Source organism: Sturnus vulgaris, chromosome 5 (genome assembly GCF_052056855.1).
Source record: "Sturnus vulgaris isolate bStuVul1 chromosome 5, bStuVul1.hap1, whole genome shotgun sequence".
NCBI lineage: Eukaryota > Metazoa > Chordata > Aves > Passeriformes > Sturnidae > Sturnus > Sturnus vulgaris.
The window spans coordinates 65,100,922-65,122,490 of record NC_142247.1 but is presented as its reverse complement, the minus strand read 5'-3'; the positions used below and the strand labels follow the sequence as shown (position 1 = coordinate 65,122,490).

Below are 21,569 nucleotides of genomic sequence, written 5' to 3'. Positions count from 1 at the left end.
GTTTTACTGGCAATTTGGAGATCTTTTAGCAAATATTAGTGATTAAAGTACTAAAAAGTATTTTAGGTATAAGAACCAATCAAAACTTGCATTCATTTAGTTAAAGCAATTTAGCAAATTGTATTCAAATTAGCTCCTTTTAACAAGCTGTGAAGCCTGCCGAATTGTATTTTGTAAGACAAATGAGCACACCTTTGCCAATAACAACCTTTATGGCTATTTGAGATGAGCATTTGCTAATTTTGTTTGACTGCTAGGTGGGAGGCTTGGAGAAGGAAGTTTGTCCTAGGGTGCCAAATCCTGAAATGTGTATAATTTCCCTGTGTAGTGTTGTGCTGAGCTGCTGCAGTGCTACGGGGAATTAAAGAAAAGGCTAGTAGGCAACAAATAAATTATGTACACACCTCCTAAATAATTAATAAATATTAGACTGTTCCTTGGTAGTTGAGACAGGTCTCACACTTCAGGAAAAAAAGAAGTGTGTGAAGTTCTAAGTAATTTCCGATGCTGTTTGTTTAGGAGCTTGCAGGATAAATCTTTCACTGGCAGTAGAAGCAGATCAGTGTTCCGAGCCCTGCCATGGGCTTAAACAAAGATGAGAGAAGGAAAGTCACTGACTCAGATCTGTGTGAAATCTTGTGCAAATCTCAAAGAGTTTTATTTTGGATAAGAGTTATTCTGAACTTTTTTTTTTTTTTTTAAATCACTGATAGATACAAATTGTGAAGCCAGCCTCAAAGTCAGGCTTTCTTGGTGGTAAGACCCACAATGCCTATTATAAAGGTTTAATGATGCTCCTGTCTCTTGTGGTGATGATCTCCTTTTCATGTGATTCAGGCTTTTGAATTTTTCTGATAGCTGTTGCTGGAGAAGAAAGATGAAAGTGTTTATTTGGTTCCTACGAATGTCCTACTGTCCAACACTTTAATAATCTTCAGCTTGCAAACCATTCAAGCTTGGGGATATGGGAATAATTTCCCCGTAGTTATTGGGTATGTGAAAAATGTGAGTGCTTTCAAATTGTAGTTTATAGGATCAAACATTTGCTGGAAGAACGAATTAGATGCAGGGATAAAAGTGCAAATTTTCCATCCAGGTTCTCAATGCATTACCATTATGGCTTACTGTAACTTTGCTCTACATTGAGCACAGCACAAGGACACAGACCTGTTGGAGCAAGTCCAGCAGGACACAAAGATGATTAGAGAGATGGAACATTTCTCCTATGAGGAAAGACTGAGATAGTTAAGATTGTTCATCCTGGAGGACTTTGGGGAGACCTTATGGTGGCCTTCCAGTACTAAAAAATGGCTACAAGAGAGTTGGAAAGAGACTTTTTACAAGGGCATAGAGTGACAGTATGAGGGGGAATCACTTTAAACTGAAAATCATTAGGTTTAGACTGGATGATAAGAAGAAATTTTTTACTGTGAATGTGGTGAGACACTTGCAAAGGGTACTCAAGGAATTTGTGGATGCTTCATTCCTCAAAGTGTTCAAGAAAAGCTTGTTTGGGGCTCTGAGCAATCGGGTCTAGTGAAAGGTGTCCCTGCCCATGGCTGTGAGGTTGGTACCAGATGATCATTAAGGTCCCTTCCAGCTGAGGTCATTCTGTGATTCTGTAATTAAGTCAAATAAGACATTGTCTTTCTGGTTGGTGGTTGTGTGAATGCAATATAACATCCCCTTAACTTTATTGAGGCTCTTTGATTACAGCCTGTTACAAACCAAATTTCAGTAAGTGCTTAAAAATATCAGAGAATCAGCACTACAGCCCTTGCCCTTATATATATGATCAGTGCAATCTCCATGTCATCCCTTCATCCATCTGCTTCAAACCTGCATTAATTGAGCACATATTTCACTCTGCTTCTACGTGAATTTTCTTTTCTTGTGGCTCTCTTAGGTTTTGTTTATTGTGTTGAATGAAAAGATTAATTGGCATTTTTGGCATGAACTGGCATGAAATGGCATTTTTGCAATGAACTACTTTCTCCAAATTTTAGATTTTTTGCTTAATTGAAACTACAAGTGAAAAGCATTTATATTAATTTTTTCTTATTGCTTTCACCACTGAGTAGGAAATGAAGAGCAATTGTGTAAAAAAATCTGGAAAGAAGGAGACCAGAAATAATTGAACAAAGGAAACCAAACATTCAAACATTTTCACGAGTGAAATATGGGAATGCTTTAAAATTATTTTTAAAATTATTATTTTAAAATTTATATGAAAGTTATTTTACATTTTTTAGCCCATTTGCAAAATCTTGTTTCCATTCTTCTGTAAATTTAGCAACTTTTGATTAAGGTGTACTTCATGCAGTCACAAATGAAGTTTAAAGAATTTGCCATTACATTTCTCTTCAAAGAACCAAGACATCAACACCTGGTATATTGCAGTGTCTGTTCTTTGTGTGACCAGGATGAATATTTGCTGACAATGTGAAGACCTGAAAGTTTTATAAGATTTGGTGGTCATTCCAATTTAGACGTTTCTCTGAAATTTCCAGTCTCAATTCAAACCCTCTGGATCTATAAAGCTGATTTTTACTCTTGCCTTCTCTGTAAGACTGGTCATGATAGTCAATTTAACTCCAAAATAGTTTGCTGACTGCAAATTTAATGTGTTTCAGAGAAAAAGAAATTCTAAAGTGATCAATTGTAGAATAAAATGTCTTTATTTCCAAAGTTGCTTGATTAATACTTGTCCTATAGACCAGTTCTACTATTAAGATATGTCCTAAAAAATCCCCCCCCCAAAACAACCCCCACCCCCAAAAATAAAGCAAACCCAAAAACCCCACAAACACCTCAAAAAGAGATTTTTGGGTTTCAACAGAGATGAACTTTTTGTGTTTTTTGAAAATCAAGCACCTTAGAAGTATCCAGACTCCAATCTGCGTTGATTAGGATCTGATATGTGTTGTAGTAGTTTTCTGCTCATGATGCACTGATTTTTAAAAATAATCGTTAAGTATTAAGAATAAAGCTTATTCTAATTTCTCAGTTACTGGTGGAAAGGAATGACTGTACTTCTGAAGGAAAATAAACCCCAAACCAAGACCTAACCTAAGTTTTGTAGAATTCGTAAGTGATGAAAAGCTTATGGACATGCCTGATAAAAAAACTTTATCTGTAACTGTAGTTGTCAGAAAAGTTTTTGTGGCACTTGTGAGCTGCAAGCAGCAGAGATACTGTGGTGAGTTTCTTTGAGGTCTCCATGGCCTTCACCCGAGGAGCTGGCAGGGCTCAGTGTGCTCTGCAGATTTTGGCTCTCGTGCTGGCTGGCAGCCAGAGCATTAGTGCTGGCCCCGCTCCTGCCTGTGCCTGGAATGACTCCCCAGGAGACAGCACAGCCCCCACCAGGCACTGCTACAGAGGCAAAGTGCTTGAGTAAACTCAGGCCATCTGTTGGCTGCATAAATTAGCTTTCCATATTTGCCCATCTAGCTATAAGGTATCCGCCTTTTTTTTCTTCTGTTTTTTTCTTTTTTTTCCTTTTTTCCCCCCCATATTTCCCCTCCAAATACTGTATTTTTTCTTTATCGAGTTCTAGTAAGACAGAGATAGGCAAATGCATTTTTTGCATCTTTTTTCTTCCTTCATTCTTAATGGTTACATGCTTTTCACTGTAGTGTCTTTGATTAACAAATAAAATTATCTCCTTCATATACATGTTGTGCTTTAGAAACAGTTAATGGCTTCTATATAGAGGAGAAACACATTTGTATTTTCCTTTTTCCCCCTCATCTTTTTTCCCCATTTCCTCTTTTGTATTTCTGCTTTTCTCTTTTTTCCTCTTGTTCCTCTTTCTCTTTCCTTGTGAATACTATTATATGAATAAATAGATAAGGGACTAAACTGATTAAATTAGTACAAATTAAATGAATTAATTCAATTGGTATGTTTGTATTTCAGTTTTCAAGGAAGAATTCAATCCAGCAATAACTATTTTACTCGAAATTCAGTAATTTTAAACGATCTCCATTTTACTGCTTTCTTAGCTCTCAGTGGGAATCAGATTCCTTGAGCATTCTGCAGTTGGTTAGTTTATCACTAAAACAGGTCAATTTTGAAGATTTATTAAATGATTTTTAGTGTTAGCTTCTACCTCTCAGACAAAAAGGTGAAGTACTTCTTTCACAGGGCCCATTTGTATTATAGAGACTACTAACAGTAGTCTTTATAAAGCTCCAATAAGAACAGATGACATCTTGACGCCTCTTCTCTCAAGTCACTTGGTTTATTTTGAATGTGTACTGTCATTTTGATTTATTTCCATTTTTTTCTTTGGCAGATTTATTTGAAAAACACAGCATTGTATACTGTAGAAGCAAACAACCCTCGTCAGCTAGTGGAAATTGCAGCCAGAGACATTGAAAAACTTCTAAGTAACAGGTCTAAAGCCTTGGTGGTGAGTACGAACGGGTTAAGTTTTCTATTTAGTACTTTGAAAGATTTTTATTTACTATTGAAACATGCTTTCATTGTTATTTTTACTGCCTATACACTTAGAGGCAGTGTCAGTGTGATGTGTATAAGACATGACAAGTAGAAAGATGGCTCCTGACTTCATGGTAAAAATGAACTCGTTTGTTGGCATAGGGCAGATGTTTATAATATTGACCGACAGAGAGGAGCCATGGCCAAGTAAGAAACCAAGTTATAAATAGATTGGAAAATATTCCTCTAGGTGACGCACATGAATGTGTATGGCTTCAAGATCACTGTTCTCCATAAGTCAGTAACGAGCTTGGGGTATCGAGAAACAGGGTTGCTTTTTTTTTTTTTTTTCTGATTTGCTAATTTAACCTGTATTTCAAACATATTTTGTGTGAAGGCCATGCTTCAGTGTGGCCTCAATTTTTTCTCCCTTAAATAAGAAGTATTTGTTCCTTTAAAATGCTTTTTGACAGCAGTCCTTTTCTCTTTTATCCTGTGAGACATCAAACCTGGATTATTGCTTTGTATGGCTCCTACTCACGTCACTCTCACCAGTATAAGAATTTAAAGTGCTTTTCAGAAGATACTGACCAAACAGGCATGGAGGGATCTGGATGAATTAGAAAACATACTTCATTGAGAATAGAACTATTAGAAATAGGCTTAAAGGATGGAAAAGCAGACTTTGGAAAAGCCCAAGGATTCCTTGGGCAATTACATATCCATATGGGCTCGCAGATTAGTTTGGATGTGTCATTTAAAGTGAAAGAGAGGAGAAAGAGGGATTCATTCACCTACCTGTAGACATCTACTCAGCTGGTCATCCTAAGCTCCTTTTTTTGTTCATTGGAATAAAACAGGTCTCAGTCAGTACTGACCTGACATTTTCTGACTAAGACTTTAAAACGGGATGAACTATAGCTGAGAAGAACTTACTTCTCTCTTTCTCAGCTGGAGAAGCCTCAAATCCAAATGTCTATATTGTAAGTGTGTAAAGTTGGGGGAGATGAGTCCCAACCACCCAGTCCTTTTATCAGTACAGTTTCATGCAGCTGAAGAATCAGTGTGAGTGAAACTGCTGCTGCTGCCCTGAGGACTCACCTTCCTGTAGGCAGTGAAATTTTTCACAGTTTGTTGCCTGTGCATAAGTACCACAATAGGAACCCATTGTCCTGCCTTTGGTTCTTAGCAGGACTTCATTCTTCCAGTTGCCATTGTTTACCTAATGCACAATGTGCATCAGTGTTATCTGGGTCAAAGCTTCTCTAATTCATTCAACTTACTGGAAAATAGGTCTCATATTTTTCTTGTTTTACTGTTTTATCTCAGTGGGCATGTGCTTATGTGGCGTTCTGAGGTCTTTGTATTACCATTGCAAAATAAGTCATTTGTAGATCTTTGTGAATACACAATTTTCCCCACCGTTTTCCCTTCAACCCATATAAGTTTGATGTTTTTAAGTTATCAGAGCAAAAGCTTGTATTTGCTCAAGCCTCAAGATTGTAGGGGTTTTTTTATGTGTCTATGGTAGTTTGATCTTAAAATTTTAAGAAAATTAAATAAGTATCATGCTTACTTTAAGAAATATTCCAGAACAGTTCTGTGAATGTGGAAGAAAGGTGCTACTCACTTCAGGCAAGCACATAGTCACATTTTGAGAAAGGCAATATGATTCAGTTTCCTGAGGTAAAAGAAGACTAAATTAGGAGAAGGATGGTCCTTTCGTCCAGTAGCTCCTGACTTTTCTATTTGCAATTATCACAGATGTATACCAGAACTTTCAATCACTTCCAATTTTAAACCTTCCTGTACATTTTTTTATACGCAGGAGACACTCATTATCTCCTGTACCTGATCTATTGATTTCTGCTAAGTGAATTTCTTCACTTTCCATATATATTTCTCTTTCTGCTTTTTTCAAGGACTACCTTTATGCTATCATTTTATAAACTTTATGTAATGAGACTGAATTGTTTACCTGAAATTTCAGTTGTCTTCAGTTTGATGGGTCACATTTACTCTGAAATCAGGAGTGGACTTGAATGGAACTGTTACTAATGACTGCATAGAGGGTTTTACCATTGGGGCTAATATGACTCCAAGTGTTAATTAAGACCTGGATCCTTAAGAGTATGATGCAAGGGCATCAGACATCCTCCAGTGATGCCATGGGGAAGGTGCCAGTGAATTACATCAACAGTGTTATTGTGCAGAGACTAGCATACCTCAGGGATGCCATGGTTTCCTCTAGGCATGAGACACGACCAACCTTTGGGCAAGGCTGTAATAAATAAATATTAATGATGACTTTTCTAATAGTAGGTTGCCTTCCCTTGAACCATAAGAGTACCTTTAAATGAGAAATATCTCTTGCACTCTGAATTATTCGTGTTTTCATTTAACTATGGGCTAGAAAAATCTCTAGCAATGAGAGTAAAATTACCAGGTAAATGGGTTTGAGTTTCTGTTTGACAGAAGCTTAAAACTGATGGTTGTAATAGGTACCTAGCTGAGGAAGGAGAAAGGGGAAAGCCCTGATCTGAACTCACAGGGCTTTCCTAGGTTACTTTTACTAGGAAATGCATTGGATAGAAGAAAAAGTTAGGATGAAAGGAAAATGGAAAATTTTCTAGCAAAGTGCAGTGGAGAAAAAGAGTAGTATAAGTAATATGGAGAGAGAAAGGCAATAGCCTTCTAGTGAGGGATGTCAGACTGTCTTGTAATGGAGCCTGTTGTTGAAATAGTGAACACTTATTTTACAGCTCACTGCTGTGTACTGCTGTGTATTTGTCTGGCCTAACCCTGCTGAACACTTCCTATTTCAGTATAATGGATTCCCATATGGAAACGGTCCTGCAAGGAACAAGGATTGTTCCTTGATTCCTATGGGTCCCTTCAAACTCAAGATAGTCTATAATTCTACAGTTTCATGATACCACAGAGAAGTTAATATTCTGTCTCAGTGTGCCCTACTAAATGGTAGGTACAGATGAGCTGTGCTACACTGATTGCAACCTGCATCCCCAGGTGTGTGCTGCAGATGGGTGGAGGTTTCACTGAAAATGTATCCTGCAATAGCTATTGGCAAAACTCACAAAGCCTTTCCAAGGATACCAACAAATAGTATGCCTAGCCCTTTGGGCTCTCTGGCACTCAAATTGTTCATTTTTTGCTGGACTTAGCTTTAGTTTTAGCATTCCTACCCCATTCACGAGTGAAATAGATTTCTGGAGTTATGTAGATCCTGCTAATAGATCAGAATCTTTTCATTAAAATGGAATATTTAGAACATAGTAGTACTTATTTGATGAGTATTGTTGGAAATACTAGAGTACCTGACATTGTACTATATTTATAAAATATGGTTTGAGGAGTTATAAATATTTCCTCATTGACTATATTCAACTAAACCCTTTTAAAGTTATTAATATGGAAGATGGATTAGTAATACTTTTTTTTTTCTCATGTAAAATACTGTAGTAATCTTAAGAATTGCAAAGATCCTAATTATTTTTTGTCATACTATAAAATTAGGAGGGTATATTTTTAATACTTCTGGGGTTTTGTTTTGTGTTTATGCATTGTATCATGATTTAAATTTAAACAGCAACTTCACTCCTGTGCAGTATGAAGTTGGTGGCTGTGCAGCCCTTGGCCTTCCTCTCCCCATTGCTCAGTACACGTTGGGGAGCATCCTGAATCTTCTACAGCAGGCAAATCTGCAGTTTTACCACTTCTTCTTTTTGCTCAGATATTTGAAGATAATAAGCAATTTATACCTTTTAGGAAGAAGAAAATTAAAGAAAGCAAATTAAGAATAACAAATACCTAGTAACAGTCTTTTCAAGCCCAGACTGCAGAAGTTTTAGGGAAAAGGATCAAAACATCGTATTTCTTGCTTAGCTAAGATCCCTTTCTGCATTTGGAAATAATTTAATGTTTGACTGTTTGTGTTTGAGATTAATACTAATTATCCTCCTATCCAAAATTAGAATTTATGCATATTTCCCTGCAAATCTTTTCCATAATAAAATACCTCTTTCTGGAAAGCTTCAGTGTCTGGATATTATTGTTAACACTATGTTGTACACTCACAGTGCATTTATTAGTACGCTTTTCTTCCATTACTGCCCACGCTGTAAGGCAATAGCATAATGACCCTTAGTGTAAAGCAAACATTTAAGCTCCACTAAAATACATTTCACTGGAGAATGAGAGACAGTCATATTTTCACTGCTGAATCCCTGCCTATGATTTATTTGTTTTGCTTTGGGGTCATTTGTGTCTGTTTTTAACTAACTCATGTTAAGGTTGCTGAAGGGAAGGCTGTAGTCAGTACCCTTGGCTTCTTGAGCTGTGTGTACATAAAGATGAATTACATGCACTTTTGCACTGTATTGTCTAGATTTCTCCAGACATCTCAACCAGAGGCATAATATCTTCATTGTAGCCTCCTTGCCTTGATTTAAGAAAACTGAGGAAGCTGAGTTTCCATGGAAACTGAGGCACAGATTGTGTGCTAGGAGACAGGTTCCCTCTGCGTGCTGTTGGGAAATGTCCAAGGTGCACAACTGTGTCTCTGAATGAGGAGCTCAGAATGTTTATCTGCTGGTTTAGATGCAATTTCAACACAGCTGTGCAAGTGTGTCCAGATCTTTCAGTATTTCCCTGTCTGCCTGAAATAAGGCTTCAGTGTCTCACAATAAAACTGGGAAGCTTAAATGTGTTATAACATATTTTGAGGTTCCCAGGCAGAGATCCTGCGCACTTTAAATAGGATTGGGAATTTTTGTGTAGCCTGAAAGACCTATAAAAGTAAAATAAATTTTTTAGATATGCTTGATACTACTGTTTTTTTAAAGGTATCTTCATTCCAGCTAGAGTTTTGTTTTGTTATCTAAAACCAACCTAACATTCTCAAAACCACTCTGGGACACCTACCTTCTGGTCTGCTGATCATAAATTGCCTGTAAAACAAGATAGCTTTCCAGTCTTTAAAAATACTCTATAGATAAATTTGAGTTGCCCACTCATTTAGCAGAACTTTAACTGGATATCATCTCTTGCTTTTGGGCTCTGTTACAACTCAGTCACCAGTCTTTGAGCTCCACTAAGAATTCCAAGAGGCCTAAATGGTCACATCTCATAGCTGAGTCCACCATTCCCACATGTTAATCTAAAGTTTAGGACTGCTCACTCTGTGATGCCTTGGGCCAGGCCTCTAAACTGAAAATATCTGTGAGTACGTGTGGATACATATCTGGATAAGAACACACTTTAACAGTTATGTTGAAATTCCAAAACTATATTCCAGTATCCCTTCAATTCCAAATAGCAAATCCATTTGCTTTTATTCTCAGCCTGTGAGGGCTAAAGTCCCTGCCTGAACATACGGTCACTGTCAGTGATGTAGTTTGGATTCTCCTAAAGTTGAGGGCAATCTGTGCTTCTGACTTCCCTCATTACTTTGCAAGCAGTGGCACAGTAAACACTGTGGTTTTGTCATTAGGAGACATTGATGAACTAGGTCTCGAGCTGATGGAGGAATCCGATGTTTCCTGTTGGTTATAACTCATGTGTGTGATATCCCATAGAATCCACAGAGAATTTCGCCCTTGAGCTATGGTCATATCAGAGGTTAAGATAAAATGTCTTTGCCTTCTCTCTTTCATGGAAGATTTTAAAAATATAAGCCTTGTTGAGAATTGATTTGAAAACTGGTATCAGGATAAAAAGAAGCATCACTTGTGTCTTAGCAGATACGCTACTATTCAATTTTTAATTTTCATGTGTTTCTATTCCTTTGACTGCCAGTTACAGGAAATGTTAGACAATTTTATTGCAAAGGGCTCAAGTTGGAGAAATTCAGAGAAGGAAAATAGCTTGAACTTAGTCTCTTGCTTAGTCTCCCAGCAAACAACGATTTTCCATATTTTGTTAATATTTTTTTGTTAGCTCTGTGAAAAGCTGAACATCATAAAGAAGCTGGCAGTGAACTGTATGTGCTGAGTTGTTTGCCAAAATAATTTCAGGTATGACTTTTGAGAAGAGGATGTCTGCAAAGATGGAAAAGAACAAATTAAGTGGAGTAAATTACCAGTCAAAACAAGAAACAAAGTTTTGTCTATGCATATTTTTGTGTCATGCACAGAGGTTTTATGTTATTTTTCACTCTAACGTTTTAATTTTCCCTTTGAAATTTTTTGACTATGCCTGTTTCTTCTCTTTAATATTTCAAAATATTTTATTTTACTAACTTTTAATGTCAAGCTGGATGTCAGTCTTGAGCTATAGGAAAAGAGTACACAACGGGTGTACCATCATCATAAAGCAAATTGTTTTAATTGCAGTGATCCTTCCAGAAAAAATGCTTACACTTGGGAAAAAAAACCAACAAAAATACACTTTCCTCTGTCTAAGGACTCTAAAATCATGCATGCATGCTGTATGTTTTTACATGACAATATGTCTTGGTTCTTTAACTCTTTTCTGTTACATATTTGGTAGAATTTTACAGTGTTAAGACTCCTGGTCTTTTCACATATTTACTTCTTGTCTCTCCATCAATTCTTTACATACTAAGTAGCTCACTGAGGGGGAAAAAATTAAAATTTCATTTCTGGATGCTTCCTGTGAATATTTAAAATAGACATTGTCATCTCCTTGATGCAGTGTTAGATTTAGATTTCAGTCCATGGCTAGAGCTGGTCTAAATAGCTTCTTCAGATATGGCAGGAACTTTGCAGGTGAGTTTAAGACTAATGCTTCGCTATTTTTGAAACTACCCTCACTGGAAATTTGCACAGTAGCAGAAAAAATTTTATGTATGCTATTTTAGACTAAGTTACTGAATCTATTAGCCTATTTGAACATTGTTTAAATCTGCAGATGTAAATGTAGTAAATGCATTTTGAGTCAGCTGTAGTTGCTGAAGCAAATGTGTTTTGGAATGACAGCTAGTGAGACACAACACTTGTGAAGTCAAACATTTGTCAACTTGTCCACATGTCAGATTTTTGAATTTGTTTTCACTTGTCTTGCCTAGAGTCTTATTTTATTAACTGAAATCCAGGTTGTGTGGATGCAACATTATGCCTCAGAGGATAGATTCACATAACTCACAAACCTTGCAAGGCATCATAAAATTTTGGAAAAATAAATCAGAGGGCTTGCAATGAAAGTTCTTATGAATATTGCCTGTTTCCATTCTTTTCTTTGCACAGTTGACTTGATTTGCCTTCTGCAGGTCTTGTATTCTTGATGACAGATAAAGAGGGGGTCATCCCTCCAACTTCCCATGTCCTCATAGATAGCCACAGTCATCATTTTGATTTCTGTGGCCCTGAACTCTACATAGTGCTGCAGTGGCATCAAGTCTGTGAGCTTAGAGAGACACCTGCTGAATCTCCATCCTGCCAGCAACAGAGCATTGCACTTGGAGCTTTAACTGTGGCTGAGACAAAGAAAGCTAAAAAGCGTTTGTGGCAAATAATGCTGTTTGATAACCAGCTTCACAATGTGACACTTATTTCTCCTTACACAGTAAATTGCCACTGTTTGCATAGTTTTGTTGCATTCACATTTCATATAGAGAAAAATACTGAGCACTGATAGCTGTAGCAGTTCTTTCCCATTTAGATCCCTTTATACATTCATTTGTGCAAATTCACTTGCAAAATAAATGGCCATGGTTAATTTTGTAGAAATTTTGTTGCATGTTTTTTTTTACTCCTAGTGAGAGATTCTTCATGGGTTTCTTACAAGCAGGTTTCTTAGTCTAGATTTGTGGATTCTGAAATTTCATTTGTAAAAGATGTTCTGCAGGAGCATGGCCTCCTTAATGCCAGCATCACCCTAAGCTGTGGGTTTGACTGTGAAGGGTGAAATACTGCTTAAATAAGTCTTGGTTTCAAAGTTTCTTTTTCAGCTTTGGAAGCTCAATATTGAAAATAAAACAATGCAACCCAAACCTCTGTAGTTCTTTTTCTTGGGTTAGTTCCAGTTTTTGTCTCTAGGGCTTTGCTAGCTTTCTTACCCTCAGGCAGCTTCTTCTCCTGAAGTTATTTTTGTTTTCCTTGTATGAGCATCTGCCGGATAGGCAAAGAGAACTGTTTTCTTCCTTATTTCTTGGTTTGATGACTTCCATTCAGATCATGCCCAAAAAACACATTGATGTGCTTTTTTTTTGTTTGTTTGTTTTGTTTTGTTTGGGTTTTTTTGTTGTTTGTTTGTTTGTTTAGGTTTTGGTTTTGGTTTTGTGTGTGTGTGTGTGTGTGTGTGTGTGTGAGAGACTGATTTTCTCTGTGGCTAGTTGAAAATTTTACAGAATTATTTTCCATGGTAAACCACATTTTTCAAATCATAATATTACATAGAAGTAGTTTAATTTGCAAATATTGGCTTCCCTACCCTTGTGATGTCTTGTCAACCCTCTCAAGACTCCTTATTTTTTCTTCAGTCACTACATTTACATTTTCGATAATAACATCAAATTTAAAAATTTTTAAATCCTCTGTGAAATAAAAATTCCACTTACTTGCTGAAACCTCTATTAAACACTATGGAGAAGAGCAAAGTGCAATTGTTGTTTTCAGAGATGCAAACTTGCACACACACATATTATGCATAAACTGTAGTACAATAGTTGTGTGTTGTACACAACCCCAAGCCTGCATTCTGCCTTAGTGAGGCTTTTTCCCCCCCAAGACTGGGTTAAATTTGGGACTGTTTAACTTCTGTTGTCTTTCAGAGTCTTTGCTTTAAGAGCATTGATACCTGACTGTATTCATGATTCCAGTATTTGTCTCAGTGGAATTCTTTGTACTCTTCTCTTGTCTTTTTCCTCATTCTCCATATTAGAAGTTCAGATTAGATTGTGTTGCTGCAGCATCACACTAACTCATGCTGAATTGTTCACCCCATTTGACTTCAAGTACTTTCCAGGGTACCTGTTTCTGAGTCGGTGTTTTTTAAATATGCTATGAAATCAGTACATTCCTGGGTTAGAGAGTTTGAGTAAGTTGTCAAAACATTTGAATTGTAATTCAGTTCAGTTTTCACTTCATGGGGCAGAATTAAAGCACAGATGCAAAATTAAAGCTATGTTGTTTAAAATGGAACCCTTCCTAATTGTTATGTACATGTCATGATAAAATGCTCAAATGTTTTTTCCCACCTTTCCTTGGTCAAATTTTTAGTGAGATTGAGCTGAGTGCAGTAATTGGGTAAGACTAAGACTGAATTTAGAAATGCCTGTTCTGACTGATGCAGTATGTAAAAACATCAGATTTTCAGCTTCAGTAGAACTCTTGCTGCAATGAAAAACTATTGAATTGACTATCAGAATCTGTCCTTTGCACAAGCAAAAGATAAATCCCTGCTTTTGGATTGGTTGCTGGTCATATAATTTAATAAATTAGCATTCAAGAATGAGTAGTTGATCAGTATGTTCTTTCAAACAGGCCTCCTAATTCTTTTTTTTCCTTTCTGTAAAGGGTAGTGTTTTCTGAGTGTTATGGTACCTATCTACAGCATGGGCATAATGCTTATTCTATAGCTGCAGTATCCTTAAATGCACTGATAGGTCTAGGTTAGGTGTGTTCAGTAGTGTAACACATTTCCTGGAATATTTGAGTTTTGCTTCAAGCGTTTTGGTTGCACACTTTGTGCCACTATTTCAGGAGCATAGTTAATGGGACCCATCAGGAAAGAACTCAAGTAAATCTGGGACTCTTCCAAGAAAGCTTTAAAGGGATCACATCAGCTGTTTCCAGTCCTTGGACACAGCTTGCTGCAGAGTTAGTTAAGAAATACTGAACTTCATGAAAGTATGAAGCAGTTTCACGGAGTGTGTTCACCTGGCATCTTTCTTTCATGTTTTTCTTCCTTATCACTTTAAGGTGTCCACCTGTCACCTTTGTTGCACCTTTTGGGCTTTGTAGTGAAATTTCCATGTTAAAATTTTCCTTTAGAGAGCTCCTGTCAGCTTTCTTTGCAACACTTACTTTGATGTACTTGTTAGTACAAAAGGCAAAATTCTACAGGAACCCAGCAAGTTCGTTGTACCAGAAGTCTCAGTGGCAAAACTTAGAAAGAATATGCTGAAGGAAGGCATAAACTGTTTTTTGCTATTTTCTCGAAGTCTAACTTTCTGTGACCCAACTGAGATTTTGCTGATAAACAAATGCTCACCTTCAAAAGGCTTTATTAATCAGTGGAGGCTGAGGTACTCCATATGTGTTTTATGTTAATCCTTTTGGTAGATTAAAAGATTCCCTTTGATGGGGAAGCTTCAAGAAACAAGGTGATTACACATTTTATGATGTGTCAATGTGATGAAGATATGGTTTCTTCAAAGTCCTAGGACTATCCAGGAATATTTTTCACCCTGTTTCATGAAGCTGCTTAACAGATACAAACTGATGCTCTTCAATTAGATTACTAAAGGGATCAGATTTATTATATAGTGGGATTTGATTTATGAATTCACATGGAGGTGGAAGGGATCCTTATTGGACTCTAGAAATGTGTTCACTTGTCTCTTCCTACAGCACAGTGGGATGGGAGACTTTGCAGGAGTTCCAAAGACTGGAAAGTCTCCCATGTATGCTTGATTTTAACACAGCTGACTGTCCTCATGGAGTCACCTAGGTCCAAATTCCACCTTTGGCATTTGGACATATGAGGAGCACAGCTGAAGCACAGATATATATGTGCTAAGCACAAGATGTCTTACATAGATGAAACTGAAATCCTCTGTCTGGAGCATTGCATTTGGGTCAGTGTTGCAAGATGACACTTGGATTTCTTTAGGATCAGAGACTAAAATGTTCTGCTTAGGTTTGCTAGCTACAGAGATCTTGTGTGTGTTTTGTTTTATTGTTGTTTTGGTCAGAGTTTTTTTGGTAGTTTTTCTTTTTTATATGTTTGAAAGAGGATTCCATAACTCACAATGGCTGTCTAAGAAATGAGGGGTCTGAGATGAAATTTATCTTCAGTCTAAGAAAGCTTATGTTTGTCTGCTAGCTCCTCAGACTTCTCTGATGGCTTAATTGCAAGCTAGATGGAATTAAAATGCCCTTCTTGTTCTTGGTTATTCTTTAATCTTACCAGTGTTCAGCCAGTGTGAGGAATGGAGGATTCACAGAACCAGGAGGCAGGGTAGCACAGGAGGGCTGGGATCTTAGTTTTTACAGTGCTCACTTATGAGAGTAAAATATTTTTCCATTGGTCTTGTATTGTTTCAAACATCATCACCATCTTCTTTATATTGCGAGATGCTTCAGGAAAGTGTGGCAGTGGGTCAGGAGGCATGCAAGGCAGAGCACCTCAGTGTCAGGCACTGCAGATGGGTATTTGGAAGTGCTCTTGCACTTCTGTTAATGCCCAAAAGTCAGGCACACAATTAACCTGGGGAAGCCTCTGCTCAGCTTCTTTGAACCTTTGATGTTAGGTTTTCCCCAAGTAATGTTTTGTTTGTTTTTTTTTTAAGGCTAACTTCTCCTTGGTCCTGTTCTGGTCTCTTAATTTCTATTAAAAAAAAATACTATTTTATTCTTTGCCTTTATAAATTATGTCTTTTATGCCTTTCACACTGTATTTACAAAATACTTTAATATTTTGCAAACACGAAACCAGTCATTTTCTTATTTGATATTGATGGATTTGATCTTTGTCAAATAAAACCACCATCAGTAGAAAGTGTAGAGCATTAGTTCTCAAGGGGGGGAAATGAATCCCCAGGTATGTTTCGAAGGTTTGCAATGGATTGTGACTGTCAAAGACATTAACTTTTATTTAATATTAATTTCTAATTGTTTAAAAATCAATATTGATGTGGAACTAGTCTCACAAACAGCAATCATTTAGAAGCCGCTGCTGTTAGGTGATTACAGAATATAACAAAAAAAAAAGTGTGGTGATATGTAGCTAACTATGAGAAAATACAAATTTTGTGATTTTGTTTAATAGTTCTATTATGGTCTATGTCTTGCATAAGAAAGCAGTTTGGATTTCTAGTGGATGTTTTGGTTGGTTTATCTGCTTTTTTTCTTTTTCTTTTTCTTTTTCTTTTTCTTTTTCTTTTTCTTTTTCTTTTTCTTTTTCTTTTTCTTTTTCTTTTTCTTTTTCTTTTTCTTTTTCTTTTTCTTTTTCTTTTTCTTTTTCTTTTTCTTTTTCTTTTTCTTTTTCTTTTTCTTTTTCTTTTTCTTTTTCTTTTTCTTTTTCTTTCTTTTTCTTTTTCTTTTTCTAGCTGGAGTGCATTTCATTCCTTACAAGCTGAAAGAAATACATTGTCTGAGGTTTTATCACCTCGCCCATGTTTAGTTAACAGTGACATATTAACCTATTTCAAGCCTGCCTTTCTTAATAACAAGAGAAGTTCTGCCAATCATTAGGTTCAGTATACCCTCAGACAAATGCTGCTTTTTTATAGAATTGTTTGGGGATTTAATTTATTTTCAATTCACTATTTCTTATTAAAACTTCAATCACCCTCCACTTGATTGTAATTAAAACTGCCCCTAGGCAATAAATTTTTTTCTATGCAAATATGATAGATATAACTATGAAAAAATCGAATTGTTCATCTATTGCTCTTTTTCATGTGATGTTAAAATAAGTGATGAAGTAATTAGATATTTTTCCTTTCAAATATCAGAACAAAAAAGAACAACAGAATTTATACTTTTCCTTGAGCCTGGGTTCAAAATGCACATTCCTGATTCAGTGAATTCTGGAAATTATCTTCAGACCAAAGATAGGATGTTGTTGGTTTGTGTCCGCTTGAATTAGTACAGGGAAAATGTTTCTGTGCAGTGGTGGGCTTACAGGAGAGGAAGAGAGAGAGCCTTTGGTTTTGGTCCTGGAGTTTGGCAGGTCCAGTGAATGGGACAGTGGTGTTCCTCTCTAGATTCTTCCATTAACATCTTCATTACATCCAGCTCTGACTTTTCTAAGGAAAAAATATTTATCTTTCTTAACATTTAGTTAACAAACCCGAAATGGTTCAGTAGTTACGTTTCAAGGGTATTTCTTTATTTTATGGTATCATATGGTAATCGTAGCATATGTCAGCAGGTTGCACTTCATTGTGAAAGGGATTTTTCCCCACCAAGGAGCAGGGAATGCTTGCCAAAACTGAAAGGTCATGGAGATCCTTTAGGTCTTGCCCTCTTGTACAGAAACCCCTTACATAATCCTTCAGCTTCAATTGCTGCTTCAATTGCTGGCAGTGGTCGTGTTCGGGCTCCTTTGCTCGTTGTGCCGTCTCCAAGTTGGTTTGTGTTACAGCAGCAGTGACTCACTGATGCTCAGTCCACTGGAAAGCACTAAACAGACAGGCTGTGCTGCTAAATTCAGCGGCTATTCCCCGAGTACCTTCTGTGAGTCAGACACCGTGGAGCAGGGATTTTGTTTTTGCTGGATGTGTTTGGGCGGATGGTGCAGGAGTGGGCGGCGGTAACGCTCTCACTGCTGAGCAGGCAGTGAGCAATCCCCCCTTGATGTTTGTTGTGCCACTTTCCCTCCCCACTTCCCCTTTTTCTTTTTTTTTTTTTTTTTTTTTTTTTTGGTAAAGGTTTACATGTATTCTGGAGTTGTCAAGATGTATTTATGTTTTACCATGCCTTTAAAGAAATTAATGTGAATGAACAGAAAATGCTAGAGGAGCATGTTTACCTGTTCCCAAGGTGACAAAAACAGATTGAGTTGAAATCCTAGGGGTCAGCATTTTCAGGTCGATTTCAGAAAGAATCAGCCTTTAGCAACATAGAATATACTGACACATGTTAACTGTGTGGTCCCACCAGGCATTTCCTCAGCATTTCCAATCCCTCTTCACTTCCACAGCATTGATGACACGCCAGACTTCTCACTGGGTCAACAGAGCTGTCCTTCCCTTCTGGCCCCTCTACTGTCCTTCCTCCCCTTGCTTTCCTCTCCAAAGCCTGCATGCATCTTAAGGGTATTCCTTTCATAACCAGTATAGAGGAATGGAAGTCAAAGGACTAGTGCGTGGCATTTTACAATTGTAGGGACAGTATTTCATCTCATGACACATTTCATGGGCTTCAATTCCATGTAAAAAGATGGCATCATATCCAAATGTAATGTAATATTAGGTGCAAATATGTGCATATAATGAAAGTAAAATACAATTTTAAAGTTATAATCTGAAAGAGTTTTCATTAAGAATTAATTGCTATTTTTTTTCCAAAGTAGAAATCCAAATGGTGTAATTTTACCCTCAGTTATTGTTTTCTGTATCTTCTCGTTTTTCTGTATTTTTTTCCTGTACTCTGTATATTACAACCTCCACTCTTCATTTTCAATATGCCTTATTCTTAGGCTTTCACTTTCTAACGCCAGCAGTTGCTACAGCCATCCTTTTAATCAACTAAGAATGTAGTAAAGAGGTGACTACAGAAGATGAAAATGAGGAAAAAATAACATTAGGAAGTACAAACTGTGGTGTGACATAACTATAACCATGTAGCTGGGAGAATGGAACATAGGTACTACTACAAGGTGCTTTAGCTTTTTGATTTTGTGGTTTTAACCTTTCCATGAAGCACATTTTTCTTTTAACTGTTGTTATATTGTTCTAATATTTCATAGGAGAGCTTTCAGTATTAGCAATAGATTCACATAAGACACATATTTGCATAGGTAATTATTGCTGTATTATAGGCAAAGTTTATGACTACAGGCTATGTGTCTGATTTTGTTCTGAATAAAGTATGGACTTAGTGTTAAGTATGTAATAATATTAATGACATTTTATTCCTTGTAATAGTGAATATAATAATAAGTGTAATGGAAGCACGAAATGCAATTATGTTCATGTGGTGCAAGGAAACAATCTGGTTTATTCTAGACTTCTAGGCTATTCTGGAGCTTCTATTAGTTTACCACTGAAGTCTGTTAAATGGCACAATACTTCTAAAGATGTGTGTCTGCAAACAGGTTGAGTGTTTCCTGCTTGGGATTACTTTATGCTTATTCAGCTTTTTTACTGACTGTCAAGAAATTTAAGCTTCTGTGAAGTCACTTCATGTAGGAGACCCCTTTGGTCTTAGTGTTTAGGGTTTGGTATTTTTCAGCTTGATGATCTTGAAAGCAGATGAGCATGTTTTGTATCTAAATATTGGTCCTATTCAGAATTGCCTTCCCTATTTGTATAAAATTATTAATCTCAGGATAAGGGAAGAGTGTGGGTATGACGTATGTCCATGATGCAGTCAGGCTTTCTAAAGTGACATCAAAGGAGTCTAAACTGGATGGAACTAGTGCTGCTATTGTCAGATTGTCTGGATCTAAACTGAACCAGTGGCTCATAATTTTTATCTATATCATAGAATCACAGAATCAGTTGAGTTGGAAGGGAGAATCATAGAGTCCAGCTCCCAGCCCTGCACTGTACTATTCCCAAGAGCCACAGCATGTGCCTTAGAGTATTCAGGTGCTTCCTGTACTCTACCAGGACTGGTTCTGTGACACACATTCTTTAGAGAAGGTTTGAGCTTTGGAGACTTGCAAAAGTTGCTATAAAACAGCTCATCAGCTTTGTGCTTCTCTTAGCTTCATCACAACACAATACTGTGCTTGTTTTTTTCCTAGTTGGTGGGGTTTTTTTGGTCTTGGTGTTTAGTAACAGTGTGCACAGTTTAATGAATTACTAGTAAAATTCTTGATTATGCTGTTTAATAGAAATACTTCTGTTAAGGCGTCCTCATTGTGGTCTCAGCTGCAACTACATCTGCATCAACTATGGTCCATGGATTAGAATTTCCAGGAAGGACACAAAGGGGGCAGAGATGTGGGAACAAGATGTACTCTTGCAGAATGCTTGACTATATGCTCTGATTTATTATTTAGCTGTGAGCTATGTTCAGTTCAGCAGGGGAGCTTTTCTTCCCGCAGTTCCATTGAGATCTCTGTGTGTCAAGTTACTCTTCTGCAGTGACTTGGGCATTGTTCCTACTTATGTGCTGCTACTGCTTCAACAATGTATTTGCAGTGGCCTCAATGCCTGGAAGAGACTGTTCTACATTTGTTTCTGTGCTCTCTGATACCTAGTGTGTGCTCACACAAATATTAAGCTGCTGATATTTTCTTCACTGACAAGCATTGGTCAGCTTGAAAGCTACAGAATTCCACTCTACTGTATAGAATTAAATCAGTGACAGTTGACAACTATAATTAGAAGCTCTTTTACCATGTCAGGGTAAACTCTTGTCCTTTCAAACGGCATCTAAAGTTTTCTGGTACATTTTTGATGTATTTCAGTAAGGGTCAGGCAGGTGAGTGGAGAAGGTAATAGATGTTGATGGAAGCAAGTTTTCATTTATTTTCTGTAAGCAGAGTATTTGCATGGAGCAATGATGTATATCAGCCTATACTAGAGGGATTTCTGCATCTATGCAAGTCTCCTATGTTATGAATGACAAAATTTGATAATGATCTTGCTAACTTTGTAAGGCACTTAATGCAAGGGAAAATGCTAGTAAATCAATATACTTAGAAATGCAAAGATTAAGTAGTTTTGAAATTAAATTCTTTTGATCTGCATTGAAAATCATTATAACATCTACATAAAAGTGTGGCTCTGATATTTTCCCAAGCTATTTTTTTTATCTGTAGTTGTAATGGCCACAATAAAAATGGAGCACTACAGTAAAAGACATTGAAAACTTTTGTGATCAGGAAATAAATTCCATTGGCAAGGGCTTGGCAACTGCTTAGAAACTGTCTATATCTGCCTTATCAGCCCCATGTGCAGTTTTGCCTGGAAGCATTTCACAGCAGCCCACATCATATTGAAGGTAGGGGACACAGATAACCTGACAGAGAGGAAGATTGCAGATACTTTTCAGTTTCTCACATTTTTCAGAATGACTGTTGATATGCCACTTGTGTCAGTACTTGTGCTCCTGCTGAACCATTGCTATGTTGTGGAGTGCAAGTGTGAGGTATCTGTTGCATCTGCAAGGCATTTTAGAGCAGCATGCAAGAATGTATAAATCCCAGACAAAGGACATGCCAGTAACAAGTTCATTTTTACAGCACTGCCCATAAGCTATCCTTGAACTCACTTTTTTGCTATCTCTTAAATGCTAAATACAAAA

The 21,569-nt window shown here is 36.9% G+C and overlaps 1 protein-coding gene across 4 annotated transcripts in view; it reads left to right on the top strand.

Annotated features, from left to right (window-relative positions):
• The window catches only part of CACNA2D1 (calcium voltage-gated channel auxiliary subunit alpha2delta 1), a 354,960-nt gene that overhangs the window by 61,724 nt on the left and 271,667 nt on the right, over positions 1–21,569 (top strand). For all 4 annotated transcript variants that reach the window (XM_088165884.1, XM_088165883.1, XM_088165882.1 and 1 more), the window contains exon 3: positions 4,298–4,414. In XM_088165884.1, the coding sequence (XP_088022010.1) occupies positions 4,298–4,414 (117 nt within the window). The remainder of the gene's footprint in view (positions 1–4,297; positions 4,415–21,569) is intronic.